Below are 21,032 nucleotides of genomic sequence, written 5' to 3'. Positions count from 1 at the left end.
AGGCAGGGGCTTGTAAATACCACAGGGTGCCCCCTGACCTCGGATGACCGGCACTCTGTGCTTTACAATGTATTAGGACCTTAAATGGAGTTGTATTTCCTCTGGGCAGTGTTTCCTTATATGGAGAGGGGAGTGTCAAACCTTGACCAGGCATGTAACATGAGACATTGCCAGATGACCATGCTGTTGGTGAGGACAAAGGATAATAAAAGTTACCAGGGAAGCGAGAGGTTCGAAGGAGCTGCCCGGCCATTATGAAAATACTCGCTGCCTCTCTGCGTCTTCTTTCTATGCTATGCTAAGCACCATCTATGACGGCAGGACTCCGTCAATCAGCATTACACTTTCCATTTTTAAGTTTGGAATAGAGTAGTTGCTTTGGAAGACGATAATCAGCCATCCACACATGACCAATTCAACAAAGTTGATGTTAAAGAATCATTGCTTCAAAACATGATCTTTGCTTCTTCCAGTACATAGGCATTAGTTTGCCTGTCTTCCCAAGTGATGTGTAAATTTTTTCAGAGACACCGTTGATGGAATCTTTTGAGGAGTTGGAGATGGCGTTTATAAGTGGTCAACGTTTCACAAGCATACAGTAAGGTTGGTAGTACAATAGCTTTGTAAACAAGTATTTTGATTTCCCTGCGAATGTCAAACACACTGCACTTCAATTGGGAGAAAGCTGCACTCACAGAGCTTAGGTGATGCTGGATTTCGGCATCAATGTCGGCCCTTGTGGAAAGATAACTGCCCAGGTAGGAGAAGACCTCCCTGCAGTCTGATGGTGAGAACCAACTGCAAGTTGTTGGATTTCACAGGCCTTTCGCCTGATCCAGGAGGTTTATTTTTATTTTATTTATTTATTTTATTTATGTGCCACCCTTCATCAAAAGATCTCAGGGCGGTTCACAAGATAAAAAATACAAAATAAAAGCACAAATAGTTAAAACAACAAAACAACAACCTCATAAGAGGTTGCAATCAAAGCACCTCTGGCAGCATTTTTAAAAAACCATGGTTATTTTTTATGTTTCTTCTACTTCAGTCAGCTATTTAAATAGGCAGTTGCCCAAAACACTTGTGGGTGCAGAACCATGATTTTAAGTCTGAGGGCCACATTCCCATCTAGGCAAACACCCAAGGGCCACATATCAGGGGTGGGCCAAAAGTAGATTTGTTTATTCTTGTACAGGAAGCTTGCTTCTAAAGACTCTCCCACGCTACCTGAGAATCCTCTGCTATTCTATCATATGCAACAAATAACTTCTCGGAGACGTGACTGTGGTTTATTGTATTTGCATGTTTTTATGGTTATTACTGCTCTTTTTGTTCCCTTTGTGAATGATGCCATGGCCTTTGGCTAGTGCAATAAAGTTTATGATGATGATGAAGTGCATATTGCAGTGGGTTCAGTGAGAGGGTGCGCCCTGGGGAACTTTGCAAGGGCAAGATAAAGAGGCTTTGGAGGGGCGGCGGGTCTCATTATACTCCCAGGGCCTGAGCAATCCACCCCACTGACTTACCGCGCGACGATTACTTGGAAGCAATTATCCACTTCACTTTTGCACAGGTTTGCAGCCCTATACCCCCCTCCCCCTGAAATCTAGGACTGCTATTTGCAGCCTAAAATAAGAGGAAACGTGAAGCCAGGAACTACTCGACAGCTGGCTGTGTTTGCTGTCTGAAAGCCACCTCCCAGCGATCTACTGAAAGTGAAAGCAGAACGAGAAGTTTCTCGCATGAAATGGCGCCTGTTTTTTCCTGCCAGCAATGAAGACGGAGCAGCAGCAGCGACCCAGGCCGCGGTGATCTGAGCATGCACAGATCCCCTCTTGCCTCGGCTCTCTCTGGCCCTCCATCAAAGTCAGCTTCCAGAAGACCAGCAAGGCTGAACATCAGTGTAATCGGGCAGGTGAGTGCTCTCCGCCCAGGGAGCTGAAGTTCATGGTCCCAGTTGAGGACTCTGGGGGACTTCCTGACATTTGGAATCTGGCCAGCAAATAAAAGATGAGGGTCACCGAGCATACACAGAGTGCATTCTCCCTCCGACACAGAGCGTTTATTGGCCGGGGTTGTCGTCGTCGTCGTCGTTAGTCCCTCCTTCAATCTTCTCTTCCGCCCCACAAAAATGTACAGTATCAGCAGCCTGGACTAGGTTCTTGGAGAGACAGCCTGTCCCCAAGGGCGTAGCCAGGATTTTGATTGGGGCGGGGGAGGACTTGGTTTAGGGGGCGGGACTTTTGTTAGAGGGGGCAGAACCTACGTGATTGGTCCATTAGTCAAGTATTTATATTGTTTTGCTTGATTTAAGGGGGGGTCTACGCCCTTGCCTGTTTCCGCATAGTGTTACTGAACTGCAATTCTCGTCAATTCTGACTGCTGGCTATGCTTGCTGGGGCTGATGGGAGTTTTGGTCCCGCAGTACCTGTCAGGCCAAAGGTGACCCATACCTGACTTACATCACCTGGGGGTATATTTTGCTCATGGCACTGGACTCTACAGAATATCACAGCGTTGGGTCCTGAAAACAGGCCTTTTCTGCTGTTGTCCCTACGTCCCACATGTGAAAAAAGCTCCACCTGTTGCTTCAGAAGTCATGTTTTTGAACCAGCTTGCCCACCTGACCCATCAGATCAGAACCCATTTCTCTCTTTTTTTCTCTTTTTATAAAGTGTTGTTTACTGTTATTATGATGCTGTTTTCTTGCTTTCATTACTGCTTAGAGCAGTGGTTTCCCCCCTTTCTTTTTACTTTTTAAATATTTTTATTCATTTTTATCTTTAACAATTATCATCACAAATAAAACATAATCAAAACAAAAAATTCTTGTTTTGACTATGGCAGACCAACACGGCTACCTATCTGTAACTAAAACATAATCATATACAGATAGGATTCTCTAAATCCCCGGGCTTCCCTCCACCCCTCCATGGTTTCCATCGTTATTCTTTTCCAACTGCATCTCATAATGTTCTCCATATTTTCTTAATACTCGGTTCTCACCATAGTTCTCGCTACATTGCAAGTGTTTTTTAGAATCCTGCCAAAGTTTTTAATTGTTTACAGTGTTCTTTTAAGTTAGTTACAGATTTCCCCCATTCTTTATTAAATTCATTAACTTCTTGATCTCTGATCTTCCTGGTCATTTTTGCCATTTCAGCATTTCAAACAGTGGGGTGCAGCTCACTTCCAGGTGGGTCTGAGTGCCACAGGCTGCACCCCGGTCTTTCTTGCATGCCTGCCTTGCCCCCCTGCTGTGCCATAGCCTTTCGGTTGGTCCAGTACAGTTCCAGACACGGGTTTAGCCAGGATGGTGTGGGGCAGAACTGAGCTATCTGTGATTGGTCAGTTAGTTAAGTATTTTTATTCATTTCCTTGATGTGGGGGGCAGCTGCCCCCATGGCTCCAGAAGCTCCTCACATCCTCCCCACAGTGGCAAGGACACAGAAAGATTTCGGGGGAGGAAGGTCTCCCTCCTTTGAGGGGGAAGGGCCTGGGGAGGTATTAAGGAAACTCTGAGGTAAAAGATTAATATTTATTGCTATAGTAATTACTGCTGCTGCATAAAGTGGAATTAAAAAGGATTAGAGAGGAAAATATTTTTATAGGAGGAGGAAGTGAGTGTAAAAGAACCAGGGAGGCAGGATGAAAGAAATTGGTTTTGGGGGGCTGGGGGTATAAAGTTCAAGTTGTGTATGAAAGGAGAATGGGAGAAGAAATTACAGGTGATGAGCAGTTGTTTTTTTCTAGAAAAATAGGTCCCGGCACTCACCATGAAGTTGCTACAGCAAGTGCCACACTTTTTAACAACAAAAAGAGGTGCCGGTACTATGTGCCCTTGAGTACCCCCTGAAGAAAAAACAACAACACTGGGGACGAGTATAAATACTTTGAGAGGCATATGGGGGGGGGGGAGTGGAAAATATAAAAGAAATAATGCATGCATTTAGAGCCTCTAAGATCAGTGACTTGAAGTTATATTTCCCACAGTAAATGTATGTAATTAGCTGAAGGAAAGCTGAGTTGTTAAACTCCTTGCTGCAAAGAAGGTGATGTGGGAAAGAATGAAATGTTTTCCCCATTGTCCTCAATTCCCTCCGCACTTGCCGTTCTCTCTTGCCACACCAGTGCGCCGTTCCACACCCTGTGAGAATCACTAGTACAGCGCCTTGGCAACAGTCATGCCAACGTGAATAAAATATGGGGGGGGGGGCAGATAAGGCCAGTGCACAGTCCCACCATTTGAATGGCAATGCCCATTCACTTTGGAAAGCCCAGACCCCTCAAATATTTTATGGGGGTGGTGGAGGCAAAGGGACCTAGGAATTGGCTCCTATGTTATGCAGTGAGATGCTTGGCCAGTCATTCTTGGTTTTAAAAACCGGGAGTGTTAACAAACAAGACCCCCATTTTCACCTGTGAAAAGTTGAGCGCCATGTGCTTGCAACGTGAAAAGGAAGGAGCCCCATTAGTGCTATTCCAGCATTGATTTTCCCCCCTTTTTCATTGTCTCCCTTTCAGCAAGTGGCATCATAGCAGGTGGAATCCAAAATGGCTGCAAACTGCAGAGGTGTTGTAATAACCGAAGGTAAGCTTGTGTCTGTGAGTGAGTGACAGGTGGACTGCTGTCATCAGCAGCAGACTGGCAATTGGGATTAAGGAATCACACCGAGTCAGACCGTAGCACTGTAGAGCTGGAAGGGACCACGAGGGTCATCTAGCTCAATCCCTGGCAACGCAGCGATCCTGCCCACAGCTGGTCCATGTAGCTCAGTACACTGGCTGGCAGATAGGGGACAGTCCTAGCCCTAACCTGGAGATTGCCACAGAGACATGAGACCTTTTGCATGCAAAGCAGATGCTGTACTGTTGAGCTGTGGCATTTCCCCTGATATATATACATGGTTCAGCAACCCAACATATGATTTGCAAAAGACATTATTTTAATTATGTAGAAATCTAGTACCAGTTCCACTATTTGAGACTAGATAGTTCTGATTAATCTGTTCAAGAAAGGGCACTTGAGTGAAAAAGCCCTTGAAAAGTTGCAGAAAAGTTTGTTTGTTGTTCACTGCCCTGATATTTTAGGATATGGAGGAGGGAAAAACAGTGTGTGTGTGTGTGTGTGTGTGTGTACACAGTGGCACCTCCTTTTTTGAGCGTCTCGGAACGTTTCGGTTTTCGAACGCCAAAAACCTAGAAGTAATTGCTTCTGTTTTCGAACGCTCCTCAGAAGTCAAAAGGCTTCTACTGTGTGTTTTTCAGTTTTTCCTGTTGAACCTGCAGGCCAGCCCTTTGCGCCTCGGCTTTCAAACGTTTCGGAAGTTGAACGGTCTTCCGGAACGGATTATGTTCGAGAACCAAGGTACCACTGTATATAAAATGTCCTGGTGTCTATGTGGCTAAACCACCACATTTCTAGGCTTTCAGGAGTGTTTCTCTGAGGATTCCAACCCCGCGAAAGCAACCTCTGAACCCTGGCTGCGTTCATGGCTCCTGTGTTGTCTCTTTTCAGGGGACCTGCAACGCTTCGTCAAACACTTAGAGGCTTTCACAGAAGGCCAGCTAAGGAGAGTCACAGAGTATTTCCACCCGGACTTGATCTACGTCATCGAAAATGACATCGCCCTGGTGGTTCAGGAACTGAGGAGCAGGAAGGTCATTACACCTGAGCAAGCCCAGGTAACAGTGCTTTGCAGGTCCTTAAAAAAAGTATGGCGGAGGCCTAAGGGAACGGTGGATCCCCAAGAACACAATCCCAAATGCAAGGAGTGTTTGGGAGAATTTTGACCAATGCAACCCCCATCCTGCTCTGGCCTAAGGAGGAAACTCTGGGGCAAAATAGCTACACTTACCCAGAAGCCTCTAAATGGCAGTCGGCCATAGAAGACTGTCGTATTGAGAAAGACACATTCTGCAAACGGCTAGGGAGGCTGGAGGCTGGGGTTAGTGTTGCATTCCGTTTTTTTCTTTTAAAGTTCAGACAAATTCATGGAGATGGAGAATTGTCGGCAGCCATTGAACATGGAAGCTTAATAGAACTTCCATTTCAATGACAGTATACCTGAATATTGGTTGATAGGAACAAACAGCAGAGGAGGAGGGCTGCCAGCTTCATACACTGCCTGCAAGCTTCCCTGAAGCATTTGGCTTGGCCCTACGGTGAACAGGACGCCGGCGTAGCTGGGCCCTTGATCTGAGCCTTTGATCTGAGCGAGTAGATTGCTTTATTTTTTCCCCCTGCTAGCTAGCCAGCTAAACTCTGTCTTCTGTGTTTCATTTAGATCTATGAAAAAATAGAGAAGCACGAGGATTCAACCGCAGCAGCAGAGAAGCTAGTTGCTGACCTTGCCAGTAACAAGGCTTTGGCAATAGGGCTTTGGAAGAGTCTCTGCGCTCTGAGGCGCCACTGGTCTCATCCCAACCTTGAGGTGATGGTGGGGGAAATCACCCGCAAAGGTAATATATTGTCCCCTGCTCCCTAAGTAGTGAGAATTTTCTTTTTGTTTTGTTTTTAAGGTGTTTTTAAGGTGTTACTGTAATGGGATATGGGTGGCGCTGTGGGTTAAACCACAGAGCCTAGGGCTTGCCGATCAGAAGGTCAGTGGTTCGAATCCCCGCAACGGGGTGAGCTCCCATTGCTCGGTCCCTGCTCCTGCCAACCTAGCAGTTCGAAAGCACGTCAAAGTGCAAGTAGATAAATAGGTACCACTCCGGCAGGAAGGTAAACAGTGTTTTCATGCGCTGCTCTGGTCCGCCAGAAGCGGCTTAGTCATGCTGGCCACATGACCTGGAAGCTGTACGCCAGCTCCCTCGGCCAATAAAGTGAGATGAGCGCCGCAACCCCAGAGTCGGCCACGACTGGACCGAATGGTCAGGGGTCCCTTTACCTTTTACTTAAGGTGTTACTATAATGGGACACGGGTGGCGCTGTGGGTTAAACCACAGAGCCTAGGACTTGCCGATGAGAAGGTCAGTGATTTGAATCCACGCCACGGGGTGAGCTCCCATTGTTTGGTCCCAGCTCCTGCCAACCTAGCAGTTCGAAAGCACATCAAAGTGCAAGTAGATAAATAGGTACTGCTCCGGCGGGAAGGTAAATGGCGTTTCCATGCGCTGCTCTGGTTCGCCAGAAGCGGCTTCGTCATGCTGGCCACATGACCTGGAAGCTGTACGCCGGCTCCCTCGGCCAATAAAGCAAGATGAGCGCCACAATCCCAGAGTCGGCCATGACTGGACCTAATGGTCAGGGGTCCCTTTACCTTTACTATTGGTATATAAAGTCTGTAACAACTCGGGGCCAGTTTGCCTGAGTTCGCCTTTCCCCACGTACACTCACTCAACTGCTTCAGTCAGTGGAATTGGCAGTGCTAACAGCTGCTGTTTACAGTCAAACCTCTTCTCACATCCGCCTCCACTTGTGTCCGTTTTGCCCAACGTCCACGGCAAACCCAGGAGTAAACAATGGGTTTGCCGCCGTTTGCGCAGGAGTAGGCAATTGCTGCCTGCACACAACGGCACCTCTCCCAGTGACCCATTTCGACCTCCGGACGGACCTCCAGAATGGAATATGGTCGCAGTAGAGGTTCCACTGTAATGCCTGTTCTGCATTTGTAAAAGTGTGGCAGCACCTGCACTTGGGAACTCCCTGCCTATTGAGATCAAGGAGATCCTTGACTGTATTCTTTTCAGCATCTGCTGAAAACATGAATATTGAGACAAGCCTACCTAGATGCTTAGAAAGTTGAGGTAATTTTAATCTGTTTTAGTATTTTCACTTTGGCATTTTTAAAGTAGCGTTGTCTTTCCCACCCCCTTGCATTTCAGTGTTGTTTTTTGTAAACAACTTTGAGTGGTTGTTGTTTTTTACAATCAAGCAGCGTCTAAATTTTATTAAATAAGATATAAAAATAAGTAACTGCAAACAGTTTATTACTATTATCAATATAAAAGCGGATTTGTTGTGCCAGAGTATTTGAATGCACTTTCATTGGGCTAAACCTACCTTACCAGCACCCTACAAGATGGTGACGTCCAGAGGTGACTCTGTTTTAATCCAGTTCTCCTTGTATTGCAGCCGGCCTTAAGGTTGGGCAGAATGAGTCAGCCACCTCAGGCAGCAGCTGCTAGAGAATGGGGTTGGAGGGAGCAGCAGTGAGGTTCTGGAGGACAGAGCTGTGCTTGTGCCCTGAGGCCAGACCCCAAAGTCAGCTTGCTGTCCCATCACCAGTGTCAATGTCAGAAGAGTGGCTGGGGAAACTCAGCCAGATGGGCGGGGTATGAATTAATAATAATAATAATAATAATAATAATAATAATAATAATATGACTGTCAGTCCAGTCAGCATTATATATGCCAGGTGGCTTAGACGATGCCAAATTCCATTTCCAACTGTTTTGCTTTTTCTCTTTTTTTGAAGATCAAGCGCTACTCAAGGAGATTCTCCTAAATGAAACCGGACACAACCTTGCCCCGGAAATGAAAGGTACCTGATAGCAAATAAAAATAGTTCACCAACACTTCCTGTTTTCCACTGAACCAAATCAAGGGAATCAGATTTTGGTCAGGCATGGGGCACTTAGTGAGCAGCTCCCCTTGCAACCTGAAAGAAGTGGGACGTGCCAACTCAGTGTTTTCTTAAGCTGCATCTGATCTTGGATGTTCTGGGCAGAGTGGTGGGCCTTGCTTACCTTGGAGTCAGCACCGCAAAGCACCATGGAGATCTGAGGGTGGAGCAATTATTCCTTTCTGCATTGTGGTCCTACTTTATACAGCCGTACCTTGGTTTTCAGGACAGAATGCATTCCGGAAGTCCGTTCGACTTCCAAAACATTCGGAAACCAAGGTGCGGCTTCCGATTGGCTGCAGGAGTGTCCTGCAGCCAATCGGAATCCGCGCCAGACATTCTGCTTCCAAGGCAAAGTTTGCAAACCAGAACACCTACTTCCGGGTCTGCGACATTCAAGTTCTGAGTTGTTTTTGAAGTAAGCTGTTTGAAAAGCAAGGTATGACTGTATAAGGGAGCATTGAAATGGGATGTGCAACTCAACTCTTGGGCCAATTTGGACATAATGATGAACCATGGCTTATTGTGACAGAAGTGACCTACCGAAAGCCATGCTCTTACATGCTCTTTCTCCCTTCCCCTCTTTCCAAGGATCTCAGCTTTTGCTTATGTTTTTGATTAATATTTTGTTTAATCGTAACTAGCGTTTGTGGCAAATAGCCCAGTTCCATAACAACCCATGCTTTTCAAGTTGCCCTGTTATAAACCATAGTTAAGATTAACCACAGTTTCTTGGATGTGGTGAAAGAGCAAGCTGAGGGAGCAGAACGAAGGTTTATGGCGATTTTCAAACCAGCTCACTTGCTCTCAGTGTTTCTTGTACGGATCATCTACCAATATGCTACAATCCAGGAAGTGTTTGCCTATTTGATCTCCTGTTCTGCTAGGCTGGGCCTAATTCAGTGAACCCTGCAATCTTTTTCTTCTGTCCAGCTTGTCAAGATGAACACAGACGTATTCTGTTGGAACAGACCAAGTTGCTGAAAGAAACTGGCCAAAGAACACGGTCTGAGGGGCAAAGTTTCCCCATCCTCAACCGCTACGTGGATATAAAAATAGTTGCTGATGTCTACTTCAGGAGACAAACGTTTCAAGAACATGAGGCACTGGCTGCTGCTGGAGAGCTGAACGAATATCGCCTCCGCCACAAGATGCAGGTGGAGCTGGAGCGAATCACCCCGGACAGGCTTTTCCGTTGGTGCTATCGATCAGGCCGCACGCCCCACTTTGTGATGGTGAGCGGTGTAGCTGGGGTTGGCAAGAGCACCCTAGCACAGAAGTTTGTCTTTGACTGGGCCACTGGAAAACACTACCAGAAATTCACTTTTGTTTTCTTCTTCAAATTCCGAGACCTCAATGCGGTGGGGGGAAAGACCAGCCTAGAAAGCCTGATCCGACGGGAGTACCCCAATTTACACTCTAAACTTGACACAATTCTACAAGAACCCCCAAAATTGCTGTTCATATTTGACGGTTTGGACGAGAGCAACAGTAACCTTGACTTGGGCAGGAACGCAGAATTTTGTGCCCAACCAGGAGATGTGAAACCGGTGGGGGCGATTGTGGCCAGCCTGCTGAAAGAGAAGCTTCTGAAGGGATGTTCCGTCCTCCTGACCAGCCGCCCGAGCAATCTTGCCCGTTTGGAGAGAGGGGTCCTCCACAGAGTGGCCAGTATTGTGGGCTTCCTCTCCCAGGAAAGAGAAAAGTACTTCCACAACTTCTTTGGAGAAGCTGCGGTGGCCAAGGAGGCTTTGGCCCATGTCAGGGAGAGCCAGGTTCTGTACACCCTCTGTTACAATCCCTCTTACTGCTGGATTACTTGCACAGCCTTGCAGCCTTGCTTCACCTCTGAGGCCGGACTGCCACACCCCCTTCCCAAAACAGTAACTCAGCTCTTCGTGAGCTACATAAGGCATGTGATGGTCAATCACACCAAGGAGCTGCCTGAGCGTGAAAGGGCACGGAAGATGATGATACAACTTGGCTGGCTGGCTGAGTATGGCCTCCAGCATCGCACTCTTCTGTTTGATCAGGCGCAACTGGAAGCGTTTAATGTGGATTCATCTCCCCTTGTCAAAACTTTCCTGGTGGAAAACATACAAAGTGCCACTTCACCTCCTGTCGTCACCTATTCTTTTGTCCACCTCACTGTCCAAGAGTTTTTTGCTGCCCTCGTCCATTATTTAGACTTCAAGGCGGGCAATTTTGGATACATAATGGCAGCAGTCCAAGAAGCCCAAGGTGGGGAGTACGAAATTTTTCTTCGCTTCCTCTCTGGCTTGTCTCAGTTTGCAACCAGGGCACCGTTGGAGGCTCTTCTGGGGAAGTTCTCACCAGAGACCCCTAGGCAAGTCATTGACTGGATCCTGAAGACGGACTGCAGTGATTTCCTCCAAATGGAAAGGCATCTTGATGGGAAAAAGAGGACCTTGAATTTCTTCAATTTGCTTTTCGAGGCACACAACAAGCTCCTTGTGTCTCAGGCATTGGGGGGTGATGGTGATGCCTCCATGGACTTTTCGGAACTGTATCTGATGCCTGTGGACTGTGTCATCCTTGCTTATGTGCTGAGTTGCTGCGGTAAGATTGACCTCCTGAATCTTGATACATGTTTCATTCAGAACGAGGGGCTGCAGAGGCTCAGCCTTGAGCTGCACAGAATCAGAGAACTGAGGTAAGCAGCTGAAATGCAATTCACGGCTGATGTCAAATTACAAGTACAGTCGTGCCTCGGATCCCGAACGCCTTGGGAGTCGAACGTTTCAGCTCCCAAACAATCAAAACCCGGATGTGAGTGTTTCAGTTTTCGGACGTTCTTTCGGAAGCCGGACGTCCAACGAGGCTTCTGCAGCTTCCGATTGGCTGCAGGAGCTTCCTGCAACCAATCAGAAGCTGCGTTTTGGAAGTCGAACATTTTGGAAGTCGAACAGACTTCCGGAACGGATTCTGTTTGAATTCCGAGGTATGACAGTACTTTCAAGGTTTAATAAAACATTCCAAACAATTGATGGAGCAGCGTTCACATTGAATTTAGTCTTTGGACCTTGCTAAATCTGCTCAACCCAACCCCCCCCCCCCGCCCATGAACTGAAACAGCACTTGCAGAAGGATTAGGGCCCATGGTTCCAACTACTTTAAATGGGTATGTTGCATACTTCACGACGAGTGTTACTGGTATTTAGTATTCAGGCATCTGCCACAGAGCCAGGCTAGGCCTTGGGCATCTGAATGTACCTGAGACCTGACAAAGAGTCTTCCTATCCAAAGGTCCCTGCGGTCAGTGACTTGAGCCAAGGGCTGGCACAGGAGCGGGATCTGAAGCAAGTACAGTGGATGCTCGGGTTGCGAATGTGATCCATGTGGAATGCATGTTTGCAACCTGCAGCGTTCGCTGCACGGGTTGCGATTTGGTGCTTCTGCACATGCGCAAAGCGCGATATAGTGCTTCTGTGCATGAGCTACTGCCGAAACCTGGAAGTAACCTGTTCCAGTGCTTCCAGGCTTTGGCAGTCCGCAACCCGAAAAAACGCGACCTGAAGCGGCTGTAACTCAAGGTATGACTGTATTGGGATCAAAATCGGCAAAAGTTTCTGCCTTTTCTACAAGGCAGCAGATGCAGAGACAGGCAGTTTCCAAGTGTTCATATTAGCATCTCCACCCCCATCGTTCAGCCCGGACACTGAGATCCGGCGCCAAGGGCCTTCTGGCGGTTCCCTCATTGCGAGAGGGCCTTCTCGGTAGTGGCGCCCGCCCTGTGGAACACCCTCCCTTCAGATGTGAAGGAAATAAGTAGCTATCCTATCTTTAAAAGACATCTGAAGGCAGCCCTGTTCAGGGAAGTTTTTAATATTTAATGCTGTATTGTTTTTAATATTTGATTGGGAGCTGCCCAGAGTGGCTGGGGAAACTCAGCCAGATGGGCGGGTTATAAACAATAAATTATTATTATTATTATTATTATTATTATTATTATTATTATTATTATTAGGCCTTGCCAGTTCAGAAGCTTCATACAGTCTGCCAGTTGTGAATGTGGTTAGGGGAAGCTATGACTCTTAAAGTGGACTAATAGTTATGTCAATGTATTGTGTGGATGTGGCCCTTGCCTACCGCCCTCTCTGTCCTTTCCCCATCAAGGCAGATGATGTCTGTTAGCTTGGGGGCAGGGGAAGGGGGGGGGAACCATCCAACTACAGCAGGTCCCAATTTTGATGAAAAAGTCTCCCAAACCAGCTTCCAAATTATCAGTTTGAGGACAGTCTCTTCCTTCAGTCCCACAATATAAAGGTTGTGACACAAGGAGGGAGGGCAAGGTCTACAGTGACTACTAAATGCTTTTTGCATTCCTATAAATTCTTTCTCCTTTCACAGGCTTTGCAATAATGATCTGAGCAATCCATCCACAAAGGAGCTTGTTTCTATCTTGAAACATAAAGAGTGTCGACTGGAAATCCTGAGGTACGTTTGTTGCAGCTAATGGGCTATTCCTTACCAAATCCTCACTGGGTCTGCACTGGAAGAGCCAGAAGATATTTGGGGAAAGGCATCCTTTAGCAAATGTTCCTGACTCAAAACTAAAATTTGCTCTCGTACTCTTTGAATTCTGATTCTTTTCACAATCTGTTCTGTTGTGAGTTGTGGGCGGTTTTGTTAGATAACAGAGCTGGGTGAATGTGTAAGCTTCGGTTTCTCTTAGTTTCTCACAGGGTGGATTTGATTTAAATCAGTTTGATTTAAATCACTAGTCAGTAAGACTTGATTTTATAGAAAGTTCTATATAGCAAGTTATGCTAACTGGATCGATGTCACGATCTACAAGAATAAACCATAGAAAAAGTTCAGATTGACAGTCGTCATTACAATGATCTTTGTCAAAGCCCAGCAGTATTTAACATTTATTTATTTGTTATCAAGACTTGACACTCGCCACTCAGCGCTTCACTACTTGTTTAATAATACATTTTTATGAAACAGAAATGTATAGGCGATCAGGTACTTCTGGAGGCATGAAAGAAAGAAAGAAGCAACGTTTGCAATGTTGGGCAGGCACTGAACTGTTTCCCACAAGCCACAACCTCCTGCCCCACACCTGATAAGATAAGGGGCAGGTATAGATACAGCTGTATAGGGGGGGGGGGAATTGGTCACTTCTGCCTACTTGTCAGAACTGCTCACCAGGGTGGGGTGGGGGAGTTCAGGGTCCAGCCTTGCAGAATCCAGAGGTATTTGGTCCCTAGTAAATTAGGAGTCCAGCCTTTAAAAAAGAAGAAGAATTGAGCTGTTCAGAGACACAAACTCTGTGTGTGTACATATTTTCCACCTTCTCTTCTTCATTTCCTCCCTTTGCTCTTCCCAGCTTGGCAAAGAATGTGCTTACTGGACAGTGCTGTGAAGACCTGAGTTTGGCCCTCTCGGAGAATCAAACCCTTTTGAATCTTGACCTGTCCAAGAACAAGCTGCAGGATCAGGGCCTCTCTGACTTACTGAAGGTGTTCAAAAGTTCGCAGAGCAGTATACAGAAACTAGTGTAAGTGTCAAAGTAACCACCTCAAGGCTTGCAGAGTATTTTAAAAGATTTGCAGGTCACCTGTACATTTCCAGAGGCTTTGCTTCAGCCTTTCAAAGATGTTTATTAATAAAATATATGAACAGCCTTTCTGTCAGGTACTGAAGGTGATGTTCCCAACCCCTAAGCCAAACAATAAAAAGCCCCACTGAATTACCAAGGTGGAATCTACACACGTATAAAAAACCGCTGTGGAAATGCTTTTTATTTTTATTTTTTTGAAAAATACATTGTGCACAGCTCACTTTTGCCATCTAGTGTCACAATTGTACATTGCACTTTACTACACATTTAAAACGTTTTACAGTGGTACCTCAGGTTACATACGCTTCAGGTTACAGACTCCGCTAACCCAGAAATAGTGCTTCAGGTTAAGAACTTTGCTTCAGGATGAGAACAGAAATCGTGCTCTGGTGGCGCGGCGGCAGCAGGAGGCCCCATTAGCTAAAGTGGTGCTTCAGGTTAAGAACAGTTTCAGGTTAAGTACGGACCTCCGGAACGAATTAAGTACTTAACCTGAGGTACCACTGTATTAGCAGCTGTATAGCTGAGTCTAAAGTTGATTTTCTTTGAGTCCCAAAAAATAGGGGTTGTGTTATACCTGAGTGCGAGGCTCTGAAGAGGTTGGAGCACCTTTTGACGTCTTTGCTTCCTCTTTTGCAGAATCCAGGAAAACGCCTTGTCGGATGTGTCCTTTGAGGCACTTTGCTCTGCTTTAGCCAACACTAGCCTCAGGTATCTGGACGTGAGTGGCAACCCTTTCACAGATATGTGTGCTGAATATGTGCACACTCTCATTTTGACTTGTCCTGCTCTTACAGAAATCAGGTACCATCAGGCCTCACTCTTCCTAAGTGCATTCACTTGTAAGGGAATTTAAACTTCTACACCTTGGAAGTTTGGAGGGGCAGTCAGCCTGAGGGAGGGCCTTTCTGTGGTGGTCCCTTTCATTTGTGCATTGTTTGTTGTTTTCTGAAGATGCAGCTGTATAACCTGACCTCCAATGCTTGAGATACATATTTTGATAACCCGCCATATTCTTGTGGCTGTAATTTGTTTTAAATTGTTGTGACCTGCCCTGGGACCTTAGGCTGAAGGGAGGGTAACAAACAGTCAAATAATGATGGTGACAACGATAAAAACGACCGCCTGCCTTCCCAAAAAGATTGGGCATTTTGCGATAGGGAAAATGATAGGAAAAATCACTGTGATGTGTGATTCGAGGCAACATCATGGAACCTCCCTGCAAAATGAATTGTGATGAATCCTCAAAAAGCAGGTGGTCTGGAAAGTGCCCTTTCTCCTGCCTTTATTGAGCATATGTACTAATTTGTTTGGGGGTGGTTATATGACTATGACGCGGGTGGTGCTGTGGGTTAAACCACAGAGCCTAGGACTTGCCGATCAGAAGGTCGGTGGTTCGAATCCCCGCAACGGGGTGAGCCCCCGTTGCTCGGTCCCTGCTCCTGCCAACCTAGCAGTTCGAAAGCACCTCAAAGTGCAAGTAGATAAATAGGTACCATTCTGGCAGGAAAGTAAATAGCATTTCCATGCGCTGCTCTGGTTCACCAGAAGCGGGTTAGTCATGCTGGCCACATGACCCGGAAGCTGAACGCCGGCTCCCTTGGCCAATAAAGTGAGAAGAGCACCGCAACCCCAGAGTCGGTCACGACTGGACCTAATGGTCAGGGGTCCCTTTACCTTTTTTATATGACTATGAGGTTTCATCATAAATTTACATGTCTTCCCTTTATTCATTCATGCGACACTTTGAGTTCATTTCCCCATCACTTTCCAACCTGCAGTCATTAAAAAGAGCATGTATGTTTTTCTAGAGCAACAGAGTTCTTCAATACGCTTTAAATGTGCAAACCTAATGTTCCCTTTGCTATGGTCTTTTTTTCTTTCCTGAAAACCGCAATTATTGGCAGTCTACCTGAGTAATAACAGTCATAGCTACATTTGTTGTGTTTCTTCTAGGTTAAACTTAAGTGATATCAGTCCAGCGATGGAAAAAAATCTGAAAAAGCTGGATGGTTTCAGAGAAGGCTTCAAGATCCACATTTAAAACTCCTTTTTCCAATTATTCTTTATTAATTTTGTTATGTACTGAAGTTCTCACCCTGGGCCAGCAGGTGGATACTGTAGATAGTTTTCACTCAGGTCCACATATGCAAATAAGGGATTGAAAGTGACGTTCAGTGATTGGATAGTTACAGAAAGTTGTTACAGATGCGCTGTGGTGGACCTCTATATAAGCAGGCTGGCTGAACCCTTCAGTTCAGTTCAGTTCTGTTCTGGCCTGTGAATAAACAAGATCTGTTTGAAGAATCGCTGTGTCGTCTGATATGTTCACCCACAACTTAACAAATTTTCCAAATTATTACTCTTGCTCATTCTTCTTGCTCCGCATTGCTCCATCATACTCCTGGTCCGATCCAAAAATAATTATAAATAAAATCCATTCAACCTCAATCAAGTGGGGGAGGGCATAATAAAACCATGCTGAATTCCTTGTTGGGCATAAATCAAAAGCCTCCCCCTCTCTTTTCTGTGCTAACAAACAAAATAACACAACAATGGCTACACACGTCTCTTTCATTTTGCAGGGGAGGACAAGAAGAAGTAAGACCATTTGAAAACCATATGAAAGCACAAAGCACCTTGTCCTCCCCCCTCCTTTCCCAGCTGTGTAAGGATTCTCCAGCTCAAACACACACACACAAAAACACCATTCAGATACCTTCAAAAAACCAAGCTCAGTACTTTTGGCAGCTGCTTGATCGCAGCCCATTGGGATGTCGATCCAGGAGCGCCTCTTGATTAATGCCAATATTCCAGATTAAGGAGGAACCGACCACAAATCATGCAAGAGACGGAGGCTCATCCATGGCAGGAACACACTCCCAGGTCGCACCCGTTCTGCCTTTCACGTTGGCAGACACGGGCTTTGAAGGAATGGGTTTCCAAAACCCAAAAACTGACTGTGCAGGCAGTTTTTAAACTGCAGCAAAATCCCTATTTTTCCTTAGCTAAAATGCATAAACTCAAGCCGTTGAGTAAATCCACAACAAGAACAAAGCTCTCTCTCTTATCAGTCTGTGGCGGCAATGAGTGACCTTGCCAAGTTCCAGTACAGCAGGGATGATGCGTGTGTGCTTTATCTTATGTGCTGACCACAAAGACACACAGACCCAATCTGGGAACAGCGGCAGAGCGTGTTCCCGCAGATGATGACCTATTCTCCCAGATAAGAGTAGGAAGTGGAAGATCCTTTTATGGTCAGGAGTGCAGGAAGGAAGATCCTTTTATGGTAGAGAGTACCAGTGCAGGAACATATGTGATGTCAACCTGCGTACGTAGAATCATAGAATCATAGAATCATAGAGTTGGAAGAGACCACAAGGGCCATCGAGTCCAACCCCCTGCCAAGCAGGAAACACCATCAGAGCACCCCTGACATATGGTTGTCAAGCCTCTGCTTAAAGACCTCCAAAGAAGGAGACTCCACCACACTCCTTGGCAGCAAATTCCACTGTCGAACAGCTCTCACTGTCAGGAAGTTCCTCCTAATGTTTAGGTGGAATCTTCTTTCTTGTAGTTTGGAACCATTGCTCCATGTCCACTTCTCTGGAGCAGCAGAAAACAACCTTTCTCCCTCCTCTATGTGACATCCTTTTATATATTTGAACATGGCTATCATATCACCCCTTAACCTCCTCTTCTCCAGGCTAAACATGCCCAGCTCCCTTAGCCGTTCCTCATACGGCATCATTTCCCGACGTAGGCCGACGTGGTTGGGCTCCTAGGGGAGGATTGAGAGGGTGCCTGGAGGATATATAAACTGCATGAAACCTGTCATTTCTTTGGACTTGCTGTGGACTTGATCACGCAAGTGCTTTCTGCTATCCGGAGAGCAGAATAAACTCTTTCTTTGAATCCACCTCGGTGTCATTTGACTTCCTTCCTCCTGTCCCGGAGCAATGCTGACCCAATCGGTGAATTCCAATAAGGCTACAGCTTGAGTGGCAAGCAGGATGCATTGAACCCCCCCAGACCCCACTGGGGAACTGCCTCATAAATACTGGCTTTCCCCTGCCTGAACCTCCTTGCTGCCCACGGAGGGCAGCAAAGGGCGACCGCCATTGACCTATGACCCAAGCCAGAAGCCCCAAGACCCGCATTTAAAGCTCCTGCAATGACTTGCGTTCTCTGAACGTCTCCAGTCAAAGTGGCAGAGCGAGATGGACCAAGTGAAATTTCCCCGAGATGGGTGGCAAAGATGGCGAAGGGCCTTAGTCAGACCCAGGTCCAACAAGGGAAAAGGTTGCAGGACAAGACTGAGAGGTGATGCGATACCTAGAATAAAATATTTGAAAAGCCGCCACACAGATGATGCGGCAAATTTGTTTTCTGTTGCACCAGAGGGTTTGAATTACAAGCAGTGCTGGATTTACGTATAAGCCAAACAAGCTATAGCTTTAGGGTCTCACTCTCTTGCCCCCCCCCCCATATACTTCTTCTTAATTGTATTTCAGTTCAACAATTACTTTGATAAAATACGTATTTTTTAATGTGCAAATGGCTTCAGATACCTATTAGGTCCATAAATGATCATATAGCATATATTCAACAACAACAACAACAACAACAAAGCAGCGACAATTTGTTGTTGACAAAGGACAGCTGGACATATAAAGGGCCCATTACCTTCAGTAGCTTAGGACTTCATCAAACCAAAATCTGGCCCTGATTACTAGTATGGGGATTTCAGCTAACCCTGAGGGGATGAGCTGTCTGACAATGGAGCAAAGCCTTTAACCCCCCCCCCCCACATTGGGCTTTGAAAATAGTTTGTTTTATGGTGTTTTGGTTCTATTTTGTAATGTGCTGTAATAATCTGTACAGTGGTACCTCTAGATACGCACACCTCTGGTTGTGTATCTTTCAGGATGCGAACATGGCAAACCTGGAAGTATTTTTTCCGGGTTTTGCCACATGCGCAGAAGTGCTCTACGTGCCGTGCGCATCCGCAGAACTGGCACCTCTGGTTGCAAATTCCCCAGGATGCGGCTGGACCTCAAGGATGGATCTCATTCACAACCGGAGGTACCACTGTATTTGGATTTAGGAGGAGGAAGAATATTAAAGAGGGCTGGGGGAGTTGGAAATGTGGAAAAAAAGGGCCATTGAAAAGTGACAGTAGGAAAAGAGGGTGAAAGATTTTAGGGCTTCCTTCCCCAGCCTTGCATTCAACAACCCAAAAGGCCCAACATTTGGAGAGCACCACATTGAGGAGGGCTGGTTTAGGAGATTCCAGTCATATTCATTCAGTACTACTTAAATTTCAGAACTGCCCATTGAGGTCTGGGAAGCTTGCAAAAAACCAATACAGTGGTACCTTGGGTTACATACACTTCAGGTTACAGACTCCGCTAACCCAGAAATAGTGTTTCAGGTTAAGAACTTTGCTTCAGGATGAGAACAGAACTCATGCTCCGGCAGCGCGGTGGCAGCAGGAGGACCCATTAGCTAAAGTGGTGCTTCAGGTTAAGAACAGTTTCAGGTTAAGTACGGACCTCAGGAACGAATTAAGTACTTAACCCGAGGTACCACTGTAAAACACACATACAATTCAATAAAGCATAGGATCAGAGTGCTGGCTTTAGAAAAAAATTCAGAACCCCAGCAGAAAACAGAATTGTATAAAAGCACCTTAGGAGCTAGTGAAGGAGAACAAGGGCTCTGATCCAAAATGCAGTAAAAAAATTAACTAGAAGGAAAAGACCTAGCAGGAAAGATTGCAAGGTGGCCTCCCTGGGATAGACATTTCTCAATCAGGGCACCACCTTTGAATAAGACCTTCGCCTAGTGGCTGCTTGCTTAAACTTCAGTTTGCTAAAATTTTGTTTTCCTTCTTCCTCAATCACTTGTTTAACCCTGGGTAATTGCTCACTGAAATTCATGCTTCTAAGGAATATAAGCATATTTTGCCATGATCTAAATGAAAAGTGAAAGATTTTACCTGATTATCTACAGTTTTAATGCACTCTTCTTCTCTCAAGTTACTTTTCGATTTTGTTTACTGTTTATAACCTTACATTTGGTCAGGATCCACCCACTCAAGAAAAGGAAAATATACAATAGCCCTACTCTACTTGATACACTGCCCTTAGTAAGCTTTTGGAGAAAGCTACTACCTGGATGCGGGTGGCGCTGTGGGTTAAACCACAGAGCCTAGGACTTGCCAATCAGAAGGTCGGTGGTTCGAATCCCCACAACAGGGTGAGCTCCCATTGCTCAGACCCTGATCCTGCCAACCTAGCAGTTTGAAAGCACATCAAAGTGCAAGTAGATAAATAGGTGGGAAGGTAAACGCCGTTTCTTTGTACTGCTCTAGTTCGCCAGAAGCGGCTTAGTCATGCTGGCCACATGACCCGGAAGCTGTCTGCGGACAAACACCGACTCCCTTGGCCAATAAAGCGAGATAAGCGCCGCCCCAGAGTCGGTCATGAGTGGACCTAATAATGGTCAGGGGTCCCTTTACCTTTACTAGTACTGTACCTGGATGTCTTCATGTTCTGTCTTGAAAACATGCCTAATTATTCCTTTGCCATCATCTGCTCCAGTTCCTGTATTGGTTTCTACAGTCACAGCAATATTCATTAGCAGAAAGAAATCATTTTCATTTAAGCTGATCTTCATTGCTGCCCAAAAAATATGGCACTGGGTAACATTTTTAATAACAGAGCTTGTTAACAACAGCAATAAGTAGCAGGCTTTTCAAGGCCTGCTTTGTGACTCCGTCATGTCTAAAGAAAAGCCAGAAAGCAGCTACTATTTGAGTGCCAAGCCTTCCACACTCACACAATTTCCTGATTTAAACCTTTCCACCG

At 45.9% G+C, this 21,032-nt stretch overlaps 1 protein-coding gene across 2 annotated transcripts; it reads left to right on the top strand.

Annotated features, from left to right (window-relative positions):
- Positions 1–1,518: 1,518 nt before the first annotated feature.
- On the top strand, positions 1,519–16,830 carry LOC309330795 (NACHT, LRR and PYD domains-containing protein 12-like). 2 transcript variants are annotated; one of them, XM_081842647.1, is made up of 10 exons: positions 1,519–1,915; positions 4,525–4,591; positions 5,519–5,685; positions 6,288–6,462; positions 8,424–8,489; positions 9,504–11,244; positions 12,942–13,028; positions 13,927–14,097; positions 14,800–14,964; positions 16,117–16,829. In XM_081842647.1, exons 2-10 carry the CDS (start codon positions 4,555–4,557, stop codon positions 16,202–16,204), a joined length of 2,697 nt encoding a protein of 898 aa, XP_081698773.1. In that variant the 5' UTR covers positions 1,519–1,915; positions 4,525–4,554; the 3' UTR covers positions 16,205–16,829. The 2 variants fall into 2 exon arrangements, with proteins under 2 accessions (XP_081698773.1, XP_081698772.1); XM_081842646.1 differs by lacking the exons at positions 1,519–1,915; positions 4,525–4,591 and adding an exon at positions 5,256–5,368 and having other exon boundaries at positions 16,117–16,830.
- Positions 16,831–21,032: the final 4,202 nt, after the last annotated feature.

Source organism: Podarcis erhardii, assembly GCF_964252035.2.
Source record: "Podarcis erhardii genome assembly, chromosome: 15".
Lineage (NCBI taxonomy): Eukaryota > Metazoa > Chordata > Lepidosauria > Squamata > Lacertidae > Podarcis > Podarcis erhardii.
The sequence above is the reverse complement of the archived record's forward strand: the minus strand, read 5'-3'. Positions and strand labels throughout refer to the sequence as shown.